Source organism: Capra hircus (genome assembly GCF_001704415.2).
Source record: "Capra hircus breed San Clemente chromosome X unlocalized genomic scaffold, ASM170441v1, whole genome shotgun sequence".
Lineage (NCBI taxonomy): Eukaryota > Metazoa > Chordata > Mammalia > Artiodactyla > Bovidae > Capra > Capra hircus.
Window position 1 is genome coordinate 21,842,994 of NW_017189516.1, and position 18,583 is coordinate 21,861,576.

Genomic DNA, 18,583 nt, shown 5'->3' on the forward strand with positions numbered 1-18,583 from the left:
AATAATAAAAAAAACTTTTTTTCCTTTGGTTTTTAATTAGTGTTTTCTTGGGGGGGGCCCCTTTTGGCTTTCCCCTCCTTCATTCTTCTTTTGCTTCTTTTTTTCTTTCCCTTCAAAAAAAAAAAAAAAACCCCCCCTCTTTTTTTTAAAAATCTCCTTAATTTTCTCTTGCGGTCAAAACGTTTTTTTCTTCTTCCCTCCCCCCCCGAATTTTTCCCCTGTCCCCACAAAAACCTGTTTTTTTTTTTTTTTTGGCCCAAAAAGTCAGAACCCACTGTTTTTTTTTCTTTTCTCTTGTTTTTCAAAAAAAAAAAAAAAAAACCCTGCCTTTCCCCTAAATTTTTTTTTTACTTCGTTTGGAATTTTTCTTTCTTCCATCCCCTCTAGATTTTTGGCAGAACCTTTCAAAAATCAAGCTTTTTTTTTTTTTTTTTTTTTTTTTTCCCCCAAGGCCTTTTTTTGTTTAAATTGGTTTTTTTTTTTCCAACTTGTAAGGTTTTGGGGGAAAAGATGAGGGAAGAAGCAAGCGGGGGGCAGGGGGGCTGCCCGGGGGGAAGCAAAAGAAGAAGGGACCCCACCCGAAAACGGGGGAGGGGGGAAAAAAAAAAAACCCAAAAATTGGGAAAAAAAAAAAAGCTTTTTAACTTTTGCCCCCAGGGATTTTTTGTTTTTTTCCCTGCCGACGGCCCAAGAGGAGTTGGAGCGCAAAAAAAGGGTTGAGGAAGAAGCAAGTTTTTTTTGCCCCCCCTTTCAAGTTTTAGCGGAAAAACTGGTTTGTTGGGGCCTTGCTTCCAAAAAAAAAAAGCAATCTTTTTTTTTTTGCCCCAAATTGCTTTCCTGTGAAAAAGAAGGGAAAAAAGAGGAAAGGGTTTGTTGAGAATTTTTTTGGGAGGGGATTTTTAAGGCGAAAAAAAAAAAACCAGTTTTTTTCCCAGAAAATGGAAGGAAAATGCGGGAAAAAAAAAAAAAAAATGGTAGGGGAAAAAACAATGGAAAAGGGAAAGGGCGTTGGAAGAAGGGAAGGTGAAAAGGAAAAAAAAGGCTGTAAAAATCTGTTGGATTTTTTTTTTTTGGGAGGAAAAAGCCCCTTTGATTAAAAGGTTTTTTTTCCCTTTTTTTTTTCTTTCCCAAAAAGGCTGGAAAAAACCCAAAAAAACCAGAAAAACTTTTGGGGGAAAATTGGGAGGTTGGGCGAAGGGACTGGGCCAACGGGGGAGAAGGAAAAAAAAGGATTGAAAAAAAAAAAAAAAAGTTTTTTGTTTGGAAAAGTTGGGTAAATTTTAAAAAAGAAAAAGAAAGGGAAGTTGAAAAAAACTTCTTTTCCTAAGGGGAAAACCCTCTTTACCCTTTTGTTTTTAAAATTTTTTTTTTTTCTGGGGGCAAATTTTTATAAAAAAAAAAAAATTTTTTTTTTTTTTTTTTTTTTTTTCTTTTTTTTCAATTTCTTTTCAAACCAGGAATTAATTAACGGCTTTTTTCCAAGTTTTTTCAAAAAAAGTTTTTTTTTTTTTTTCTTTTTTTCTTAAGTTATATTAAAAAAAAAAAGGCGTTTTTTTTTTTAAACAAAAACATTTTTTTTACTTTCCTTTCCAAAAAAAATTTTTTCCCCCAAAACATTTTGGTTTTTTTTTTTTTTTTTTTTTTTTTTTTTTTCCCCCATTAGGAATTGTTTTTTCCCTCACTTTTACACCTCCCTTCCTTTAAAAATTTTTTCCCTTCCCTTTATTTTTTTTTTACAACTCAGTCTTTTGCATTACCCTGGTCCCTTTTTTTTCTTAAGCTTTGGCTAAACTCCCCCCCCAAAAACAACAAAAAACCTTTTACCAAAAAAAATAGGCACCAAAACAAACAATGGACCGGTGTGAGGTTTCTGTTTTCCTTTCCTCTTTCTTGAATTTTTTTTGTTGGCTCCATTGGGTTTGGGGCTTGGGGGGAACCTTTTCACATTTGGGACTTTTCTTCCCCCCAAAAGGGGCCCTCCCATTGGGTTGCCCAAAAAAGAATTGGCCTTTTTTTTTTCTTCACTTTCTTTTCCTTTCCCCCCCCCCTGGACCCAGTTCCTTTCCTTTTTTTTTTTTCCTTTTTAGGAGCGAAAAGTTTTTTTTGGCAAAAGAAAATTTAAAAATATGTTTTTCCTCAAAAAAAAACCTTGGATGATGCAAGGCTTACCAAAGAAAAAAAAGGGCCTTAATTTAACAAAAAAAGGAGTTTCCCATAAAGGTTTTTATGGGGGGGGCCCCAAATTTTTTTTTCTTTTTTAAAGGGGCCCTTAGGGGAGGGGTTTTTACCCCCCAAATCCCAAGTTTTTCTTCTTGCTATTTTTTCTTTTCTTTCTATTTTCTGTTTTTTTTTTTTCCTAAGGAAAGGAAAGGGAAAACCCTTTCTCTTTCCTTTCAGCGCCTTTTTGGGGGAATTTTTTTCCTTTTTGCCCCAGTTTTTTTCTTTCCTTTGCTTTCTTACCCCCCTCTTTTCCCCTTTTTTTGGCCCCTGGGCCAGGTTGGCTTTTTTCTGGGGAATCTACTTTTCCTTGATGCGAATTTTTCTGGGAAAGTCCTGGAATTTTTTCCCAGGCGGAACACCCCATTTGGGGTTTGCCCGCTGCCTTTCCAAAATTTTTGGGGAAAGAAAAAAAAACTTTGCTTTTCCTAAAAAAAACAAGGCCCAGAAGGGGCGAAAACCAAAAGAAAAAGGCTGGTCCTGGTCTTTGGAACAAAAGATTTGGTTTACGCGTTTGCTTGGAAAAAACAGGATTGGGGGTAAGGGGGGCCAGGGGGCCAGGGGCCCAAAGGCCTTTTTCTTTTTAAAAAAGGAAACTTAGCTTTGGAAAAAACCAGGGCCTTTGAGACAACAAACAACCTTTTCAAAGTGGTTTAATTTTTTCATAAATTTTATTTTGTTTTTTTGCAAAAGGTAGATTTCTTGTTTGAGTTTTTTAAAAAAGCTAGGGATTTTGAGAGGTAAAAAAAGTTTCCCAACTTGTTTGGGAAAAAAACATTTTCACAAAAACACAAAACAAACCAACACAGTATTAACAAGAAGCTTTGAAGGGAATGGAAGCTTATTTAAAGCCTTGTCTTGCCTTTTAAAAAATTCTTTTTCCCTGTTTGCAATTTAGGGAGCTTTTATTTTGTTGCCGGGCCGTTTGGCTTAGAGAAGTTTCCTTTTTCCTTCTCCCCCCTCATTGCGCGATCCCAAAAGAATGGGGCCATTTTTTAAGAAAGCAAACCCATGGATGCACTTTTTCAAAGGAAGCCAAAACTTTTTCTGGTTTCTGGTTCAAAATTTTCCAGTTTTTGATGTTTTCTATTTTTTCCTCTGGGAAAATTCTTGGGACAAGTCATTTTTCCCCCACCGGAGAAAGGGCTTTTTTTTCCATTTTTTCTAGTGTTAAAAATGGCTTGATGGTCCCAATTCTTTTTTTTTTTCCCATTTTTTAGGAAATTTTTTTTTCCATTGTTGAGAATTAATGATAAAAAGTGCCTTGGTACATTACATGTACCAGTACTTCTTAAAATGGTAAAGGCCATTTCTTTTCAAAGGTTTATTTGAAATTGCTTGGCCCAACAAGAATAAATCCAGCGAGGAATGGAAAAAAGTTCTTTGGCAGGCGCTCGTCGAGGCCCCACAGTTTCTGAGAAGGAAGCATTTTTCTAAAGGAATTATAGCTGGTTAACCCATTGTCCTTTGAAGGAAAAAAACAGGTTCATAGAGAGGGGCCAGCTTTGTCCTTAGAACTAGACTTGTCCTTTTTCTGACTAACCTTTGGGACTGGAAACAGGAAACTGGCAGGCCTTAGGGAATATTCTGTTGCAGAAATGGGGCGCCAATAGCCCTGGGTTTATGGGGTGGGCTGCATCTTTTGGAACGTGAGCCCATTTTGAGAGGTGATGTTCTTAACAGGTTTCCCTAATCCAATTTTTCCTATTTTTCCTAGACCGTCCTAAGGGGTTGTGGAGAAGTGGCTGGAATACCTTCGGAATGAGCTCCAACTGTGGCTTTCAAGGCCAGTACCAGCATCAGGTCAAAAACTGGTAAGCTGGGGCCAGAAACATCTAGCCTCTTATACAGTAGCCTGGGGCTACAGTCTTTTCTAATTCTATTATTAACATAGAAATATGTTTTTTCTAATCTTATTATTAACATAGAAATATGTTTTCAATGTCAGACTAATTAAAGTGTACAGAAACATTTGTTGCTTCTAAGGGAGAGAAAATGGGTCCTAGGGGACATTTTTTTCAGTTTTGTATGAAGTGTAAAACTTACTTATTTAAAAATAAAAAGTAGAAAAAGAAAAAACAATTACAGTTGACCCTTGAACTAAAAACAAGGGTTAGGGACATCCACCTTCTGCACAGTGGAAAATCCAGTGTAACTTCTAGCTGGACCTCAGTATCTGCAGTTCTTGCATTTACAGATTCACCCAACTGCAAATCATGTAGTACTGAGTATTTATTAGTGGAAAAAATTGCATGTAGTGGACCTGCACCATTCAAACCTATGTTGTTCAAGGGTCAACTGTTATAGATTGAGACTTGAATATCCTTTCACTATTACCCATTCAAAGGGTCAACTGTATAAATGAGACTTGAATATCCTTTCACTGTTACCCTAATCCCATCTCCTTTATCCATATACCAGATTAACCACCATTGTTAGTTTGATGTGTATTCCTTCCAGATGTTTTCTGTGCTTTATATATTATATGTGGATTTGTATATAGAGAAATTAGTTCTGGTGTTTCATATATATGTCATCCTGCAGTGTACTTTTTTCCCTTGAAGATCTTCGTTAGAGTTCTACCTTTTTTACACTAAATAAAGTTTTCAATTTTTTTAATCATTATAAGCATACTATAATGCATACCCTTGCACGTCTTCTTGGCTAGTCAGCAAGTGTTTGTGTAGTGTTGGGTACTGAGAGGTAGAGTGGCTGGGTCATAGTTATTTGTCATTTTAATTTTCCTAGATACTGAAAAATTGCTCCCCAGCCCCACTCCTTCCTCTACCCCCACTCAAGTGGCTATACCAATTTATCTTCACTACTGGACAGATGAAATGTGTGAGAGGCCTGTTTCCCTCCACCCTTGCCAATATTTGATATCATTAAACATGTAAATCTCTGTTCATCTGGGAGAAACATGGTAGTTCCTGTATAATTTTTTGCCCTTTAAATTCAAAATGTGATAAGCATCCCTTTATAACAGGTTTTTTTCTTGATCTGTATTCCACTTTAAGGAATATAGCTCCTTAACCTATTTCTTATTAATGGATATTTAAGTCAATTTCTATTTTGCAGTACTATGGTAAGGTAAGTAAAGAAACAGAGGAAGAGATGAAAGGCATTCTGGGCAGAGGAGGTGGCAATAGAATAAAGAGATGGAGCTGAAATGGCCTGTCTTGTATGAGGAATCAAGGGAAGGTAGGCTCTATGTGGGCCGGACAGTATCTCTTCTTTCTCTGGACAGGGAGGCAAATGTTTCTCATTGTGTAGACAGGGTTCACTGAAGCCCAGAGAATGGAATCAGAATTTGCTGGCCACATACCTGTGAGAAGCAGAGTTGGAACTCAAACCTGGCCCTGCTTAGAGGTGAGGAGGCTGTCTTGCTCCTGTTGAGGGAGGCAAGCGATGTGTGTCTAGGCAGAGACTGAGACAGAGGACTGGAGATGGAAAAACTGGAAAAAATAGGCCTTGTGGAAGCAGGGAAATGGCACGTGTTCGTTCAGGGCCTGTGTAAGAAGCCCTTCGCCTTCATGCTGGGGATCTCGGTGATAACGGAGTCAGCCCTGAAATTTGGAAATCTTGCTCAGACCACATCTCTCATCTGATGCTCTTCTGTAATACCCCTCATTTTCCAGAATCGCTGCAGTGTGCCAGTGGATCAAGCCTCTGAGTCACTGCTGAAAAGCAAAGCCTGCTTTGGAGCTGAAAACCTCATGAGGGTTCTGGGGAACTATTGCCGCCTTGGTGAAGTGCGCACCCATATCCGTGTGGGCGTTGTGGGTAAGGCCTCAGGGGAGGTTATGGGGCCCAGGCTTCTTCCTTGTGTAGGGGTGTCATTGGGGGAAAGGATTCTGGGAACTTCATGTTACTTTTTGCTAGGGAGGAGAGGAGCTATTCAGGAAGGGTCCTTTTTTTTTTTTTAAGGTATTTATTTATTTTGGCAGCACTGGCTTTTTGTTGCTGCATGGGCTTTCTCTCGTTGCTTCAAATGGGGGCTACTCACTAGTTGCAGTGCTTGGGTTTCTCATGGTGGGTTCTCTTATTGTGGAGTATGGGCTCTAGGGTGCGCAGGCTTCAGTAGTTGCAGCTCCCATGGGCTGAGTTGCCCTGAGGCATGTGGAATCTTCCTGGATCAGGGATTGAACCCCTGTCCCCTGCATTGGCAGGCAGATTCTTACCCGCTGTGCCACCAAGGAAGTCCCAGGAAGGCTCTTGTGATTTGTAATTTGGATTGGTGGACATGGGGAGGCAGACTCAGAATCACCACTGTAGTTGGAGTATTAAAACCATGGACTACATGTGTGGGGCTAGGCTTAGAGTTGACCCATGTCATCCTACCACTCTGGGGAAGGGAATGGTTGCCTCATCCAGTATTCTTGCCTGGGAGATCCCATGGACAGAGGAGCCTGGTGGGCTACATTCCATGGGGTTGCAAAGAGTCAGACGTGACTGAGCACATATGTATGCATCCCACCAGAGCTGTGGGAGAGAGGGGTGAACATCTCCCTTTCATAGATAAGAACACTAGGGCTCAGAGAAAGGAAAGGGACTTGCAGGGTTCACCCCTGTGTGAGACAAAACAGAGCTGAGGCTCAAACCTGGAGCCCAGGGCACTGAAAGAAAGCTGGGGAAAGGAACCAGGAAGTTGAGAGAGGCAGAGATAGACCAGCAGGGAAAAGAAGTGAAGCCAAGAGAAAAAAAACATTGGAGAAACAGCTGGAAACAGAAAAAGGTAAAATACCTGAATAGATACAGAAATATATCTGGAAAACCAAATGTGGGATTGGTGGGGAGTAGAGAAGGAAGACAGAGTTGAATGACAGAGGCATGTAGACAGAGGGAGATATGATCACAAAAATGTGTGTAGAGGCCTACAGAGAGAGATATGAGAGGGCCTGAGACCCTCTCATGTGAGTAGGGAGGGAGACATGTATACCCAAGGAAAGAATGAATGAGTCAAACTCAGGGATAAAGAGATTCAGAGGAAGATGCACATAGAAAGAAGCAGGAACAAAGATGCAGACAGACACTGAAGAATATACACCCAGACCTATACACACATGTGGATCCACAGACACATGTACAGATCCACACATATGAAGACACATACAGATCCAGAGCCAAGATAATGGAGACCAAGCCCTTCCCACACACTTAGCCAACTCCTCTCCAAGCAAACAGAGCCATAGAGAGACACGTGTACCAGATGCATTTGACCCTCAGACACAATCATGTTAGAGACACAGACACACATCTATGACAAGACAGATGTATATGTATATATAGAGAAATAGAGGCAGAGAGAGGACTAGGGAGACACAGAAAAAGAAACACAGTGATTCATGTAGAGAGACAAGCCCACTGAGAGAAGGACCAGGTACAGAAAGAGCTGAGAGGAGTTGGCATAGAGGGAATTAACAAAGAGGCAAAATTGCTGGGGTGGGGAGAATTTGAGAGAAAGGACAATGGCCATAAAGAGAGAAAGTGAGACAAACTGGCAGAGAAAGAGTTGCTTAGATACACAGAGAGAAAGACAGAAATGGGAAAAGCAATGGTATTTAGAATGAGAACAGCCAAGAGAAGATACACAGAGACTTCTACACACAAGGGATATACACACAAGCACATCTATCGGAATAAATAGTACACATGTAAGTTCTAGCACACAGAGAAGGGGAATGGTAGGAATGAGAGACCCAATGAGTGAGAAATAGACAAGGACATCCATAGACCGAGAGGTGCTTACAGATGCCCAAACAGAAAAACATACCACAGACAGAAAGCTCAAAGACTGACATCTCCAGAGAGGAGCCCCACCTCCCACTCCCTACCCCTGCCAGGTGAATTATACACCACGATGGGTGGTTCTGTTTTATGACACTTCCCAGTGCCCACCATCCATTGGATTGTGTCACAGAGGCCTTGCATCCAGTACCTTTCCCAAGCTGGTTGTAAGTGGGAGGTGAGTGTCATATCTAGTGAGAGGAACACATCTAGCCAGAGTGCTCACATGTAGAGGAAAGGGATAGAAAGGCCATGGAGGGGCTTGGTCAGGGCCTTGGACAGGAAGGCAGGAGGCCAGGCTCTGTTTTTGGCTTCCCATGGCCTGGTCACACTGCCCCTGCCTGGGCCTCCCACACACAGGCTGTCTCAAATAGTTTTGAGGACCCTTCCTGCCCTGAGCTATCTGCTGCTCCTTTGTAGGCCTTCCCAATGTTGGGAAGAGCAGCCTGATCAATAGTCTGAAGCGCAGCCGTGCGTGTAGTGTGGGAGCCGTTCCTGGGGTCACCAAGTAAGTACCTGCTTGCTCTCCTACTTCACAGGTCCTTCACCCTACCATTTCCCAACTCCCATGCCTTCAATCCCTGTCCCTTATGTTGGACCAGCTTCTGATTCTGCTGTAAGCATGGGAGTTTCATTAATAGCCCTCATTTACCTGGCACATCCTGGGTTTAGGCCAGGCACCCAGCTGGGTGTCCACCCCCCCACCACCACCCACAGCTCCTTGAAGCCTCCTGACAATTCATGCAAGATTGGGCTCTGAGTAAGCAGCTCTGCTTCCTTGATGAAGCAACAGGCTCAGAGAGTCAGAGGCTTGCCTGTGGTCCTGCAGCTTAGTCCCTGGTGGAAGTGAATCAGACTAGAATCAGACCCCACATCTCTCCACCTTCATCTGTGTGCCATTTGTCACATTCTCCACTGGGTGCTTGGCTTAGAGGATGCAAGATACATCTGGGGTCATCACTGTCCTACGTCCTCTCTTATCTCCCCTCTCCTGACCCAGGTTCATGCAGGAGGTCTACCTGGACAAGTTCATCAGGCTGCTGGATGCTCCGGGCATCGTCCCAGGACCCAACTCAGAGGTGGGCACGATCCTGCGCAATTGCATTCACGTGCAGAAGCTGGCGGACCCTGTGACCCCGGTGGAGACCATCCTGCAACGCTGCAACCTGGAGGAGGTATGCAGGGCTCTGCTACCTGCCTTGCTGTAAGGGCCCTTCTTTCTTACTCATGATTTCTTCCTCTCTTTACCAGATTTCCAGCTATTATGGTGTCTCTGGGTTTCAGACCACTGAGCACTTTCTGACTGCAGTGGCCCACCGCTTGGGGAAGAAGAAGAAGGGGGGTGTATACAGTCAGGAGCAGGCAGCCAAAGCTGTCCTCGCTGACTGGGTGAGGTGAGTAGGGGTAAGGGTGAGGCCTTCTGGGAGTCAGGCTCCACAAGGGGGTTCATCTGTTTTCACTGCAGCAGTGGGGCAGCCTGACTTCCTGCGTAGGGAAGGCCAAGGCATCAGGTCATATCCTGCTCAGCAACTCATGCCCAGTGATTATCCAGCAATTCAGCCTCTTGTTCAGAAGTTACTGTCTGGACTTTCTAGTTGACCCTCAGTGTTTCTGACTTGAAAACTCATCCTTTCTTTGACTGGTCATTAGCTTTTTTTAACAAACAATTAAAATTTTTATTTATTCATTTATTTATATTTGGCCATGCTGGGTCTTTGTTGCTATGTGTGGGCTTTCTGTAGTTGTGGTGAGTGGGGGCTACTCTCTAGTTGCACTGTGTGGGCTTCTCACTTCAGTATTTTATTGTGGAGCACAGGCTCTAGAGTATATGGGCTTCAGTAGTTGCAGTGTGTGGGGCTCAGCAGGTGTGGTGATGAGCTTAGTTGCCCTGTGGCGTGTGGAATCTTCCTGGACCAGGGATCGAACCCATGTCTGCTGAATTAGCAGGTGGATTCTTAACCACTGGATCACCAGCAAAGTCCTCATTTGTCATTTGTTGCCTTAATAACGTCAGTTTCTTCCCAACTCCCAATGCAGCGGGAAGATCAGCTTCTATACACTTCCACCCTCCACCCACACTCTGCCTACCCATCTCAGTGCTGAGATCGTTAAGGAGATGACTGAGGTCTTTGACATTGAGGATACCGAGCAAGCCAATGAAGACACCATGGAATGTAAGTAGGGTTGAGTGGGTTGGCCTGCCCAGCAACTGGTCCTGTCCTAGTGGAGCCACACACACCTGACAACAGGTCCCATAGTTGACCTCCCTATGCTCTGGCCCTAGTCTGGTTTGGGGAGAACTATTTTAAACATCTTTAATGTATTTTCCCACAAAGTGAAGAATTGTAATTTGGGTCACAGGAAGATAGGGTGGTGGTGGAGTGGAGTGGAGGGGTGGCTGGCTGTGGGCTCTTAGTAGATACAAAAAAATCAACAACGTACCTGGAACATGATAAGGTGTTTAGGAAGCGTGAGTTTCCTTTCCCCATATCTTGAGGCCTGGAGTGGACTGAGATACTTCTCTCAAAAACCCTTTCTCTCCACAGACATAGAGAACAGACTGGTGGACATAATGGAGGGAAGGAGAGGGTGGGATGAATAGAGAGAGTAACATTGAAACATATACATTACCATATGTAAAATAGATAGCCAGTGGGAATTTGCTGTATGACACAGGGAGCTGAATCTGGTGCTCTGGGACAATCTAGAGGGGTGGGATGGGATGGGAAGTGGGAGGGAGATTCAAGAGGGAGGGGCATATATATATACCTATGACTGATTCACGTTGATGTATGGCAGAAACCATCACAACATTGTAAAGCAATTATCCTCAAATTAAGAAAGGAAACAAAAAAGAAAACCCTTCTCATTGCCCCAGGTTTTGTCACAGCCATTGACATGGATATTGCATGTCCATTTCTGCATTTTTACCCTTGTCCCCATTGGTGGGTGAGGCATCTGAGACACAGAAAGGTGATATTTGCTAAATGGTACATGGTCAGTGACAGGCAGATGTGGCATTCAAACTAGCTCTCTTGTCCTATTGTTGAAGACTCTTCTAGCTTAGTGTATCTGAGTGGTTAGAAGAATGAACTGCCTGGATTAAAATCTGAGTTTTGTTAGCTGTGTAGTGCTGCACAAATTTCTTAACCTCTCCATGACGGATGACATCATCTGTACAATGGGATGATAGCACGTACCTGATAAGATAGTTGTGGAGACTTATTTAATATGTAAAACCTAGTGCCTGGCATATAGCACATGCTTGGTAAATATTAGCTGTTATTAAGATGGTTATTTGTTGGAGTACAAAGGTATGACTTTCAGAAACTCCTGTGGGAAGTTTATTCTCTTCAGCTATTCTACCATCTGCAGCTCCTTCCTTTTCTACCCCACCCAAGAAAGGTGCCCGGTGCTCTCTGGGCCTGTCTATGGACACTCTGGGGTAGTGGAGAAAGTCTTGGCTGGCCTGGCTTGGATTACAAATGAGGACAAGAGGCTTGCCTGCTTCAGAATATATTCCCCTTGAAGCTTGGGGCAAGTCAGCCCTCTTTCTGAACTTTACTTTTCTGTCAAGTGGGCATTTGGGAGGAATTAGAGCTCACATTTTTAGGGCTGTATGTGAGGGCAAGTTGGACTCTGGCAGTGAGAATGCACTTTAGCAAATGATTGAGGTCCCGGAAGTTGAGAAGAAGGAGTGGTTAATAATCAAGAGTTTCCTAGTTGCCCTAGTGTTGAATCTTAAAGAGTGATTAGCAATTAGAGGCCCAGGGAAGGAGATGGGGCAAAGTTTAGAAGAGGTGGCGAGGGTAGTATGGGCCCAGGGCAGTGTGCACTTTTGTGGTCTGCAGTAGAGGCCAGCTCCAGACAAGGCACCAGCGAAATAGGGAGAGAGGCCTGGTCCTGGGGAGGGAATCCCAATAGCTGCCATTTATAGAGCAGTGTCTCAGGCCAGTGCATTTCAGGCACCCATTGCTGTGATTCACAGCAGCCCTGTGTTACAGGGCTTGTGGCATTCTGCTTTTCAGATGAGGAAGCTGAGGTTTCAAGACTGGCAGGCGAGTGGAAAACCCGCACCTTTAATCCTTTGTTGTATGGCCTCCCAGCAGGAATAAAAGAGCCTTCCTTCTTTACTCCCCTGGGCAGTGTCCACATATCCTTTCCACTGAGGCCTGACCAGGGGGCTGGTAGCAGAAAGGAGCCAAGGCCCTGACAGTGGTATTGATTGTGTTAAAGGCTTGGCCACTGGAGAATCGGATGAGCTGTTGGGTGACATGGACCCGCTCGAAATGGATATCAAGTGGCTCCATTCTCCGATGGTGAAAATAGCAGATGCCATGGAAAATAAAACCACCGTGTATAAGGTACCTGTCTCTTTCTTCATGGTAACCCTCTCCTCTACCCAAGGGCTCTGGGAAATGGTCAATCCCTTCCACCTGGCTCCCATGAGGTCCACCTATAATAGTGGGGAGGGAGGTACAGGTCATTCATTCACTCCCTGTGGGCACCCTGGCTGTAGGCAGGATATATCCTTTGCAAACCAATGGCAGATCCAAGGAGGAGATATGCTCTCAGGCAGCTTTCCCAGCCCAGTTTTAACCCTAGAGAACAGGATCCCCGTCTATCCACCCAGCTGTTCAAGTTACAAACCTGGACATCCCTGACTTGTCCTTCCCACTAACTGGTATCTTGGATCCTATACATAGTCACCAAGTGTGTTTTCTCTCCTAAATCTTAATAGATGCTCTTGGTGTCTTTCTGGCCTACCATTCCTGTAACCCTAGCCTAATCTTCCAGTTGTCTTTGACCTGGACATATGTCTCATATCAGTTCAGTTCAGTTCAGTCGCTCAGTTGTGTCCAACTCTTTGCGACCCCATGAATCGCAGCACCCCAGGCCTCCTTGTCCATCACCAACTCGCGGAATTCACTCAGACTCATGTCCATCGAGTCAGTGATGCCGTCCAGCCATCTCATCCTCTGTTGTCCCCTTCTCCTCCTGTCCTCAATCCCTCCCAGCATCAGAGTCTTTTCCAATGAGTCAACTCTTCGCATGAGGTGGCCAAAGTACTGGAGTTTCAGCTTTAGCATTATTCCCTCCAAAGAAATCCCAGGGCTGATCTCCTTCAGAATGGACTGGTTGGATCTCCTTGCAGTCCAAGGGACTCTCGAGTCTTCTCCAACACCACAGTTCAAAAGCATCAATTCTTTGGTGCTCAGCTTTCTTCACAGTCCAACTCTCACATCCATACATGACCACAGGAAAAACCATAGCCTTGACTAGACAGACCTTTGTTGGCAAAGTAATGTCTCTGCTTTTGAATATGCTATCTAGGTTGGTCATAACTTTTCTTCCAAGGAGTAAACGTCTTTTAATATCATGGCTGCAATCACCATATGCAGTGACTTTGGAGCCCCAAATATAAAGTCTGACACTGTTTCCACTGTTTCTCCATCTATATGGCAGGTCCCAAAGGTCACTTGCCCTTTCATGGCTCCCCAGCACCTACTGGATCAAGTTGATATGCTGTGCTGTACTGTGATCTCGGGAGGCTTTTTCAGCCTCTTCATCTGCCAGTCCCCCCTGTCTCTGCCCTTCGAGAGGTCACAGTTTAGTGGTTTAAGCCATAGATATCTACACTGATGAGAGACACACAGGGATTCAGGGCAGAGGGTGGGAAAGCTTGAATCTGAGGGCTGTAACCTATACTGCTGTGAGCCAGGGAAGTCTTCCCTTGGGGCTCTGATACTTCTGCCACATCTTGAAATTTGAGGAATTTTCTGGGCAGGAGGGGCAGCAGCCCTGGGGCAGGGGCTCAGCCTGTGCATGTGCCAAGAACTGAAAGGGTGAGAGCATGGTATTTTGCAGAAATCACTAGTGGTCTGAGGTGGCTGGAGTCAGGTTAGAGGCAGGGAAGGGTGAATCTGGTGTCAGATCCCTGAAGGCCTCGAGTTTGACTTTAAACCATGGGTAATAGGTAAACACTGAAAGTTGGCTGTTTTGTGTGGGAGGAGGAAAGGCAAAGGGTTTAAATTTTTTCCCATTTTGTTTATTTAAGATATTTTGACTAGGTACATGGTAAAAAAACTGAAAAGGTAGGAAATTCCCTGGCAGTCCAGTGGTTAGGACTCTATGCTTTCACTGCCAAGGTCTGGATTCAATCCCTGGGGAACTAAGATCCCACAAGCCGTGCAGGGTGCCCCCCATCCCCCCACTGCCAAAAAAAGGTAAAGGGTATACAGTGAAAGTAAATCTTTCCTGCTTCTCTATTCCAGCCACCCTGCCCTCTCCTTGGAGGCAATCACTATTAGACTTGAATGTCCTTTCAGAGCTATTGCATCTTCACGCACATATGCATAAAAGCAGATAGCGAATCTATTTTAATCCAAATAGTCATATGCTGTTTGTATTGTTCTACACATTCCTTATTTCACTTACAAATTCACAGTGTAGATTGTTCCATAAAATTACTTAACTGCCCTTCATTTTTGATGGCTACATAATATCTGGAAGGGTTCCCTAGGCAGGGAAGTGACATGGTCAAGTTTATATAATAGAACTATCACTCCAGTGACTGTAGTAAGAATCAAGTTGGAAAGAAAGGAGCCGAAATAGAGGTAGGGAGTCTATGAAGGAAACTCTTGCCTGTGCTCTGTAAGAGATAAGACCTGCCTTAGGGTAGTGGTAGGAATTATGCCCATTCCCATTTTCACATAGTTTCAAAACTTTCCCTAGTGCTTATAGGAAAATCAGTTTAAAGTTGTGAGTTTAAGACCATCCCCCAGTATTTCTTACTGAGCCCACAGGCACCCAGAACATACCATTTTTCCTCATGGACCAGCAATAGTTCCCTACTCTGTATTATAAGTTCCAGGCTCAGGTTCAGGGCCATGAGTAGGGCCACTCCATTGTCCAACTCTGGGAGATACCATTAGGTGTGCTGTGTTGTAAATGGTGCCCACCCCCTGCAACCCCAGAGTTGTTGGGTTAATAGCATAGCTTTTCCCCTGCTGTAGTGTAGTAGGTAGTCATACATATAGAATTCTGATTGCTTGGGTTCTGATTTATTCCATTGCTTACTAGCTGTGTGACCTTAATTACCTTGTTTGTCAAAGACATTGTTGCCAGCATTAAATGAGTTAATATGTACATGTATGTGAGTACATGTATACATATTCATATGTATGTATATGGCACACATACATGTATATGCTTGGAAATGTACCTGGCACATAGTGAGCTTTCTGTCAATATTATGTTTTACTGACCCTGTGTACCTTCTACTCCAGCCCAGTAGATACCCTTTCAGGTGCCCAGGTATGCGCTGTGCTTTCCAGTGTTCAGTCAGGAATGACCCTTCCATCAGCAGTATGTTGACCACCACCATGCCCTCAGCCTCTGGTGTGGTTGGGTTTTTTCCTCTTTAGCCTGGTTGCTTCCCAAAAATGGGTGTACATGTGAATCATTTCTCCAGCATTTCCCCATACAGAACTGGGCACAAGATAGATGTTGGAACATATTTGTTAAATTGAGTAAGACCTTAAAAGGTCATTTGAACAAAGAATCATTGTAATGTCAATTGTCATTGACAAGTAGTTCTACTTTTTCATTTTATTCTTGTAAAAACCAGGCAAGCTACCCACTGCCCACCCTTATTTGACAGATGATCAAATTGTGGCTGAAAGAATAACTAAGCACCTGCCAATCTGTGGTAGAGCCAGACTTGAAGCTTAGTTCTGTGTAACTCCAGACTCCTGTTCTTAATGCAAGCCTGTCCCTGCCTCCTTTGCAGAAGTCTTTGGAGTTATTTTGGGGGCCCAGACCTCACTGTTGTCCTCACTTTCCCCAGATTGGAGATCTTACTGGGTATTGCACCAATCCAAACCGTCATCAGATGGGATGGGCTAAGCGCAATGTGGACCTTCACCCTAGGAGCAATAGCATGGTGGATGTTTGCCCAGTGGACCGCCGCCCAATGCTTCAGAGGATCATGGAGACAGACCCCCTGCAGCAGGGCCAGGCTCTGGCATCTGCCATGAAGAAGAAGAAGAAGATCCAAAAGCGTGCAGGTGGGAGGACCTGACCACCCTCCTGTGCTCCAAAAAGGAACCACCTGAGGCCTTAATTAAGGGCCCCTAAATGAGCATCTCCATGTGACCAACCCTCTTCCAGGATTAGGGGGCAGGGATGGGTTAGGAGTATCACCTGCTAGCAGAGTGGTCCTCAAACTTAAGTAGCTTATTTTAGAATTTCTTGGGAGGTTTATTAAAACACAGGATTCTGGGACCCACCCCCAGAGTTTCTAGTTGAGTAGGTTGGCCGTTAGCGGGGTCTGAGAATTTGTGTTTCTAACTGGTTCCTAGTCAGTGCTGATGTTGCTCCTCTGGGGGCCACACTTGGAGAACCACTGGCCTAGTCTTATGTATCAAATACCACCATTTATTTATCTTTGCTTTCTATGTGTTAAGAAGCTTTCAAGCTACATACATATGTTTACTTTATCTATAGATAAAACACTCAAAATCCAAAGCATACAAAAGGATATACATTAAAGTCTCCTCCAGTCCCCTAGTTCCAGGCTTCCCCCCAGAGGCAACCAGTTAATTTCTTGTATCTCATTCCTGGGGTAGGTATACAGGCAAATATCTATATATTCCTTGTTCTTTTTTAGGCAAATGTTAGTCTCCTGAACATACAATTTGCCACATCATTTTTCCACTCAACATATATTACAGATATTTCCCCATCAATTCACAAAAGAAGTCCCTTTACTTTAATGGTGGTCCATTGTGTGGCTGGTCCACTTAAGTCTTCATGCTATACTAATTTTCACTAACTCATTGCAAAAGTCTTATTCTCATTCGGTAAGTGAAGAAACTGGGTCCCGGATACTCCAGGTATTTGGGCCAAAACGTGAACCTAGGATGAATTGATCCTATAAGCCCCGTTCTTTGAACTAGACTATGTTCATAGCCATTTTCTCTTGGCCTGATTGTACACTGAGTCCTGGGAATACAGAGATTAATTGCTCTTTAACTGCTGGTCTTATTGGAGTGAGGAGGAGATAAGAAAACAGACATCGGGAACACAAAGTGATCACTATGAAGACATAGAAAACAAAACGAGGGAACTTAACCCAGCCTGAAGGTTGTGGTGGGTTAGAGGTGATCAGAGAAGGCTTCCTGAAGGAGGTTATGTCTGAGGAAAATCCCAAGGAATAATAGGGTGTGGCTGAAAGCTGGAGGTGAGCATTCAGGTTCAAAGACCCTACTGCCATCCTGCCGGTTTGCTGTAAGAACTTTGGGGGTCTTAAAAAGCACTGCTGATGGCAGAGTGCTAAGTTCAACATAGTAAAAGAAAAGAGCTGTTTTGATACTAGGAAGAGATAAATACACTTGAAGCTCAGTAGTGTGACTGAGATACAAGCTATTTTGGGGTGATCATTTCACAGGTAGACAAATGGGTCTTTCTCTGAGATTCAGTAGTGGTCTGCCAGTAGCCCACCAGTTGTTCTGTTTAGTGTTGATGGTGGGCGGTTAGGGAGCCAGTTTGGGAGTTTGGTGCAGACAAAGATAAATGTAGCCTAGCTCCTGCAAGCCTCCTGTTGGCCTCCACCAAATGACTTCCTGTTTTTCTCCATCTGCAGACAAACTTGCCAGCAAGCTGTCTGATTCCATGATGTCCGCTCTTGATCTCTCTGGCAATGCTGATGACAGTGCTGGTGACTGATCCTCTGATCTCACCTCCCTCTCCAACTCCAGTTCCAATGGAAATAACAGATGAAATGGTTTGCTTCTCCCTGAAGCACCTGCATATTAAAAGAACCCCTCACCCACTTCCCTTCATTCTCCAGGAAAAAAAAAGGTCCCAAGTGTCTAAAGCTGACAAACCCAATACCTTTATTTAATCCCTACTCTGTTTACAAGAGAAATAAAATAATCAGAAGATCCCTTATGCCAACAATTTATCCCCCACCTTATAGGCTGGACTGATTGGAGGGCTGACCCCTCACAAAACCCTCTTAGAGACTGCAACTAGAGGCTAGACTGCTGTGTATCTGGGGATTCCTTGTGAGGGGGTGTGGATGTGTGTGAGTGTGATGATTTTTCTACCAGTCCACAACAGAGCTTAGCAGTAAGACATCCCTGCAATGGGCTGTAGGCCACACATCTTCCTCTCACCCAAGTCCACAGATCCTTGCTGTGGCAATGGGAGTAAAGGGAACAGTGATGAGCATTCTGAGACTCTGGAAGGATCTAGGGATAGGATAGAGGAAAAGACAACACACAAGCCTGGCTGGTTTGAGGTGTGGTAAACACTGTTCACATGGAAAATAAGGCACCTGTTGGTAGGTGCTTGTTATGGGGCATTTCTGGGCAGACTGAGTTGGGAATCCCTTGAACTGATTGATGTACTCTGGCTGGGCCCCATCCTTGTGTCACCATGTCTCACCCAGTACCAGCATTTGATTCAAAAGAGTTTTGGTGTCATTTATTCATAGGCTGCATCCTCAAGAGCTACCAACTCCTTTCCCAGTGTTTTCTAAACATTATACCCCTTAAAACTATTAGCTACTTCT

The 18,583-nt window shown here is 43.8% G+C and overlaps 1 protein-coding gene across 1 annotated transcript; it reads left to right on the forward strand.

Annotated features, from left to right (window-relative positions):
• Nucleotides 1-3,978: 3,978 nt before the first annotated feature.
• Nucleotides 3,979-17,951, forward strand: LOC102188839 (guanine nucleotide-binding protein-like 3-like protein). Its single transcript, XM_018043672.1, has 9 exons — nt 3,979-4,031; nt 5,849-6,000; nt 8,425-8,512; nt 9,005-9,179; nt 9,256-9,398; nt 10,042-10,178; nt 12,241-12,368; nt 15,854-16,073; nt 17,651-17,951. The coding sequence occupies exons 1-9, from the start codon at nt 3,979-3,981 to the stop codon at nt 17,731-17,733; spliced, it is 1,179 nt and encodes a 392-aa protein (XP_017899161.1). The 3' UTR covers nt 17,734-17,951.
• Nucleotides 17,952-18,583: the final 632 nt, after the last annotated feature.

Bases quoted from the DNA above. Each gene is read 5' to 3' on its own strand.
- LOC102188839 (XM_018043672.1), top strand. From the start codon at position 3,979: ATGAGCTCCAACTGTGGCTTTCAAGGCCAGTACCAGCATCAGGTCAAA. The intron at 9,399-10,041 runs GTGAGTAGGGGT...CTCCCAATGCAG, and splicing joins GTCCTCGCTGACTGGGTGAG to CGGGAAGATCAGCTTCTATA. The intron at 10,179-12,240 runs GTAAGTAGGGTT...ATTGTGTTAAAG, and splicing joins CAATGAAGACACCATGGAAT to GCTTGGCCACTGGAGAATCG.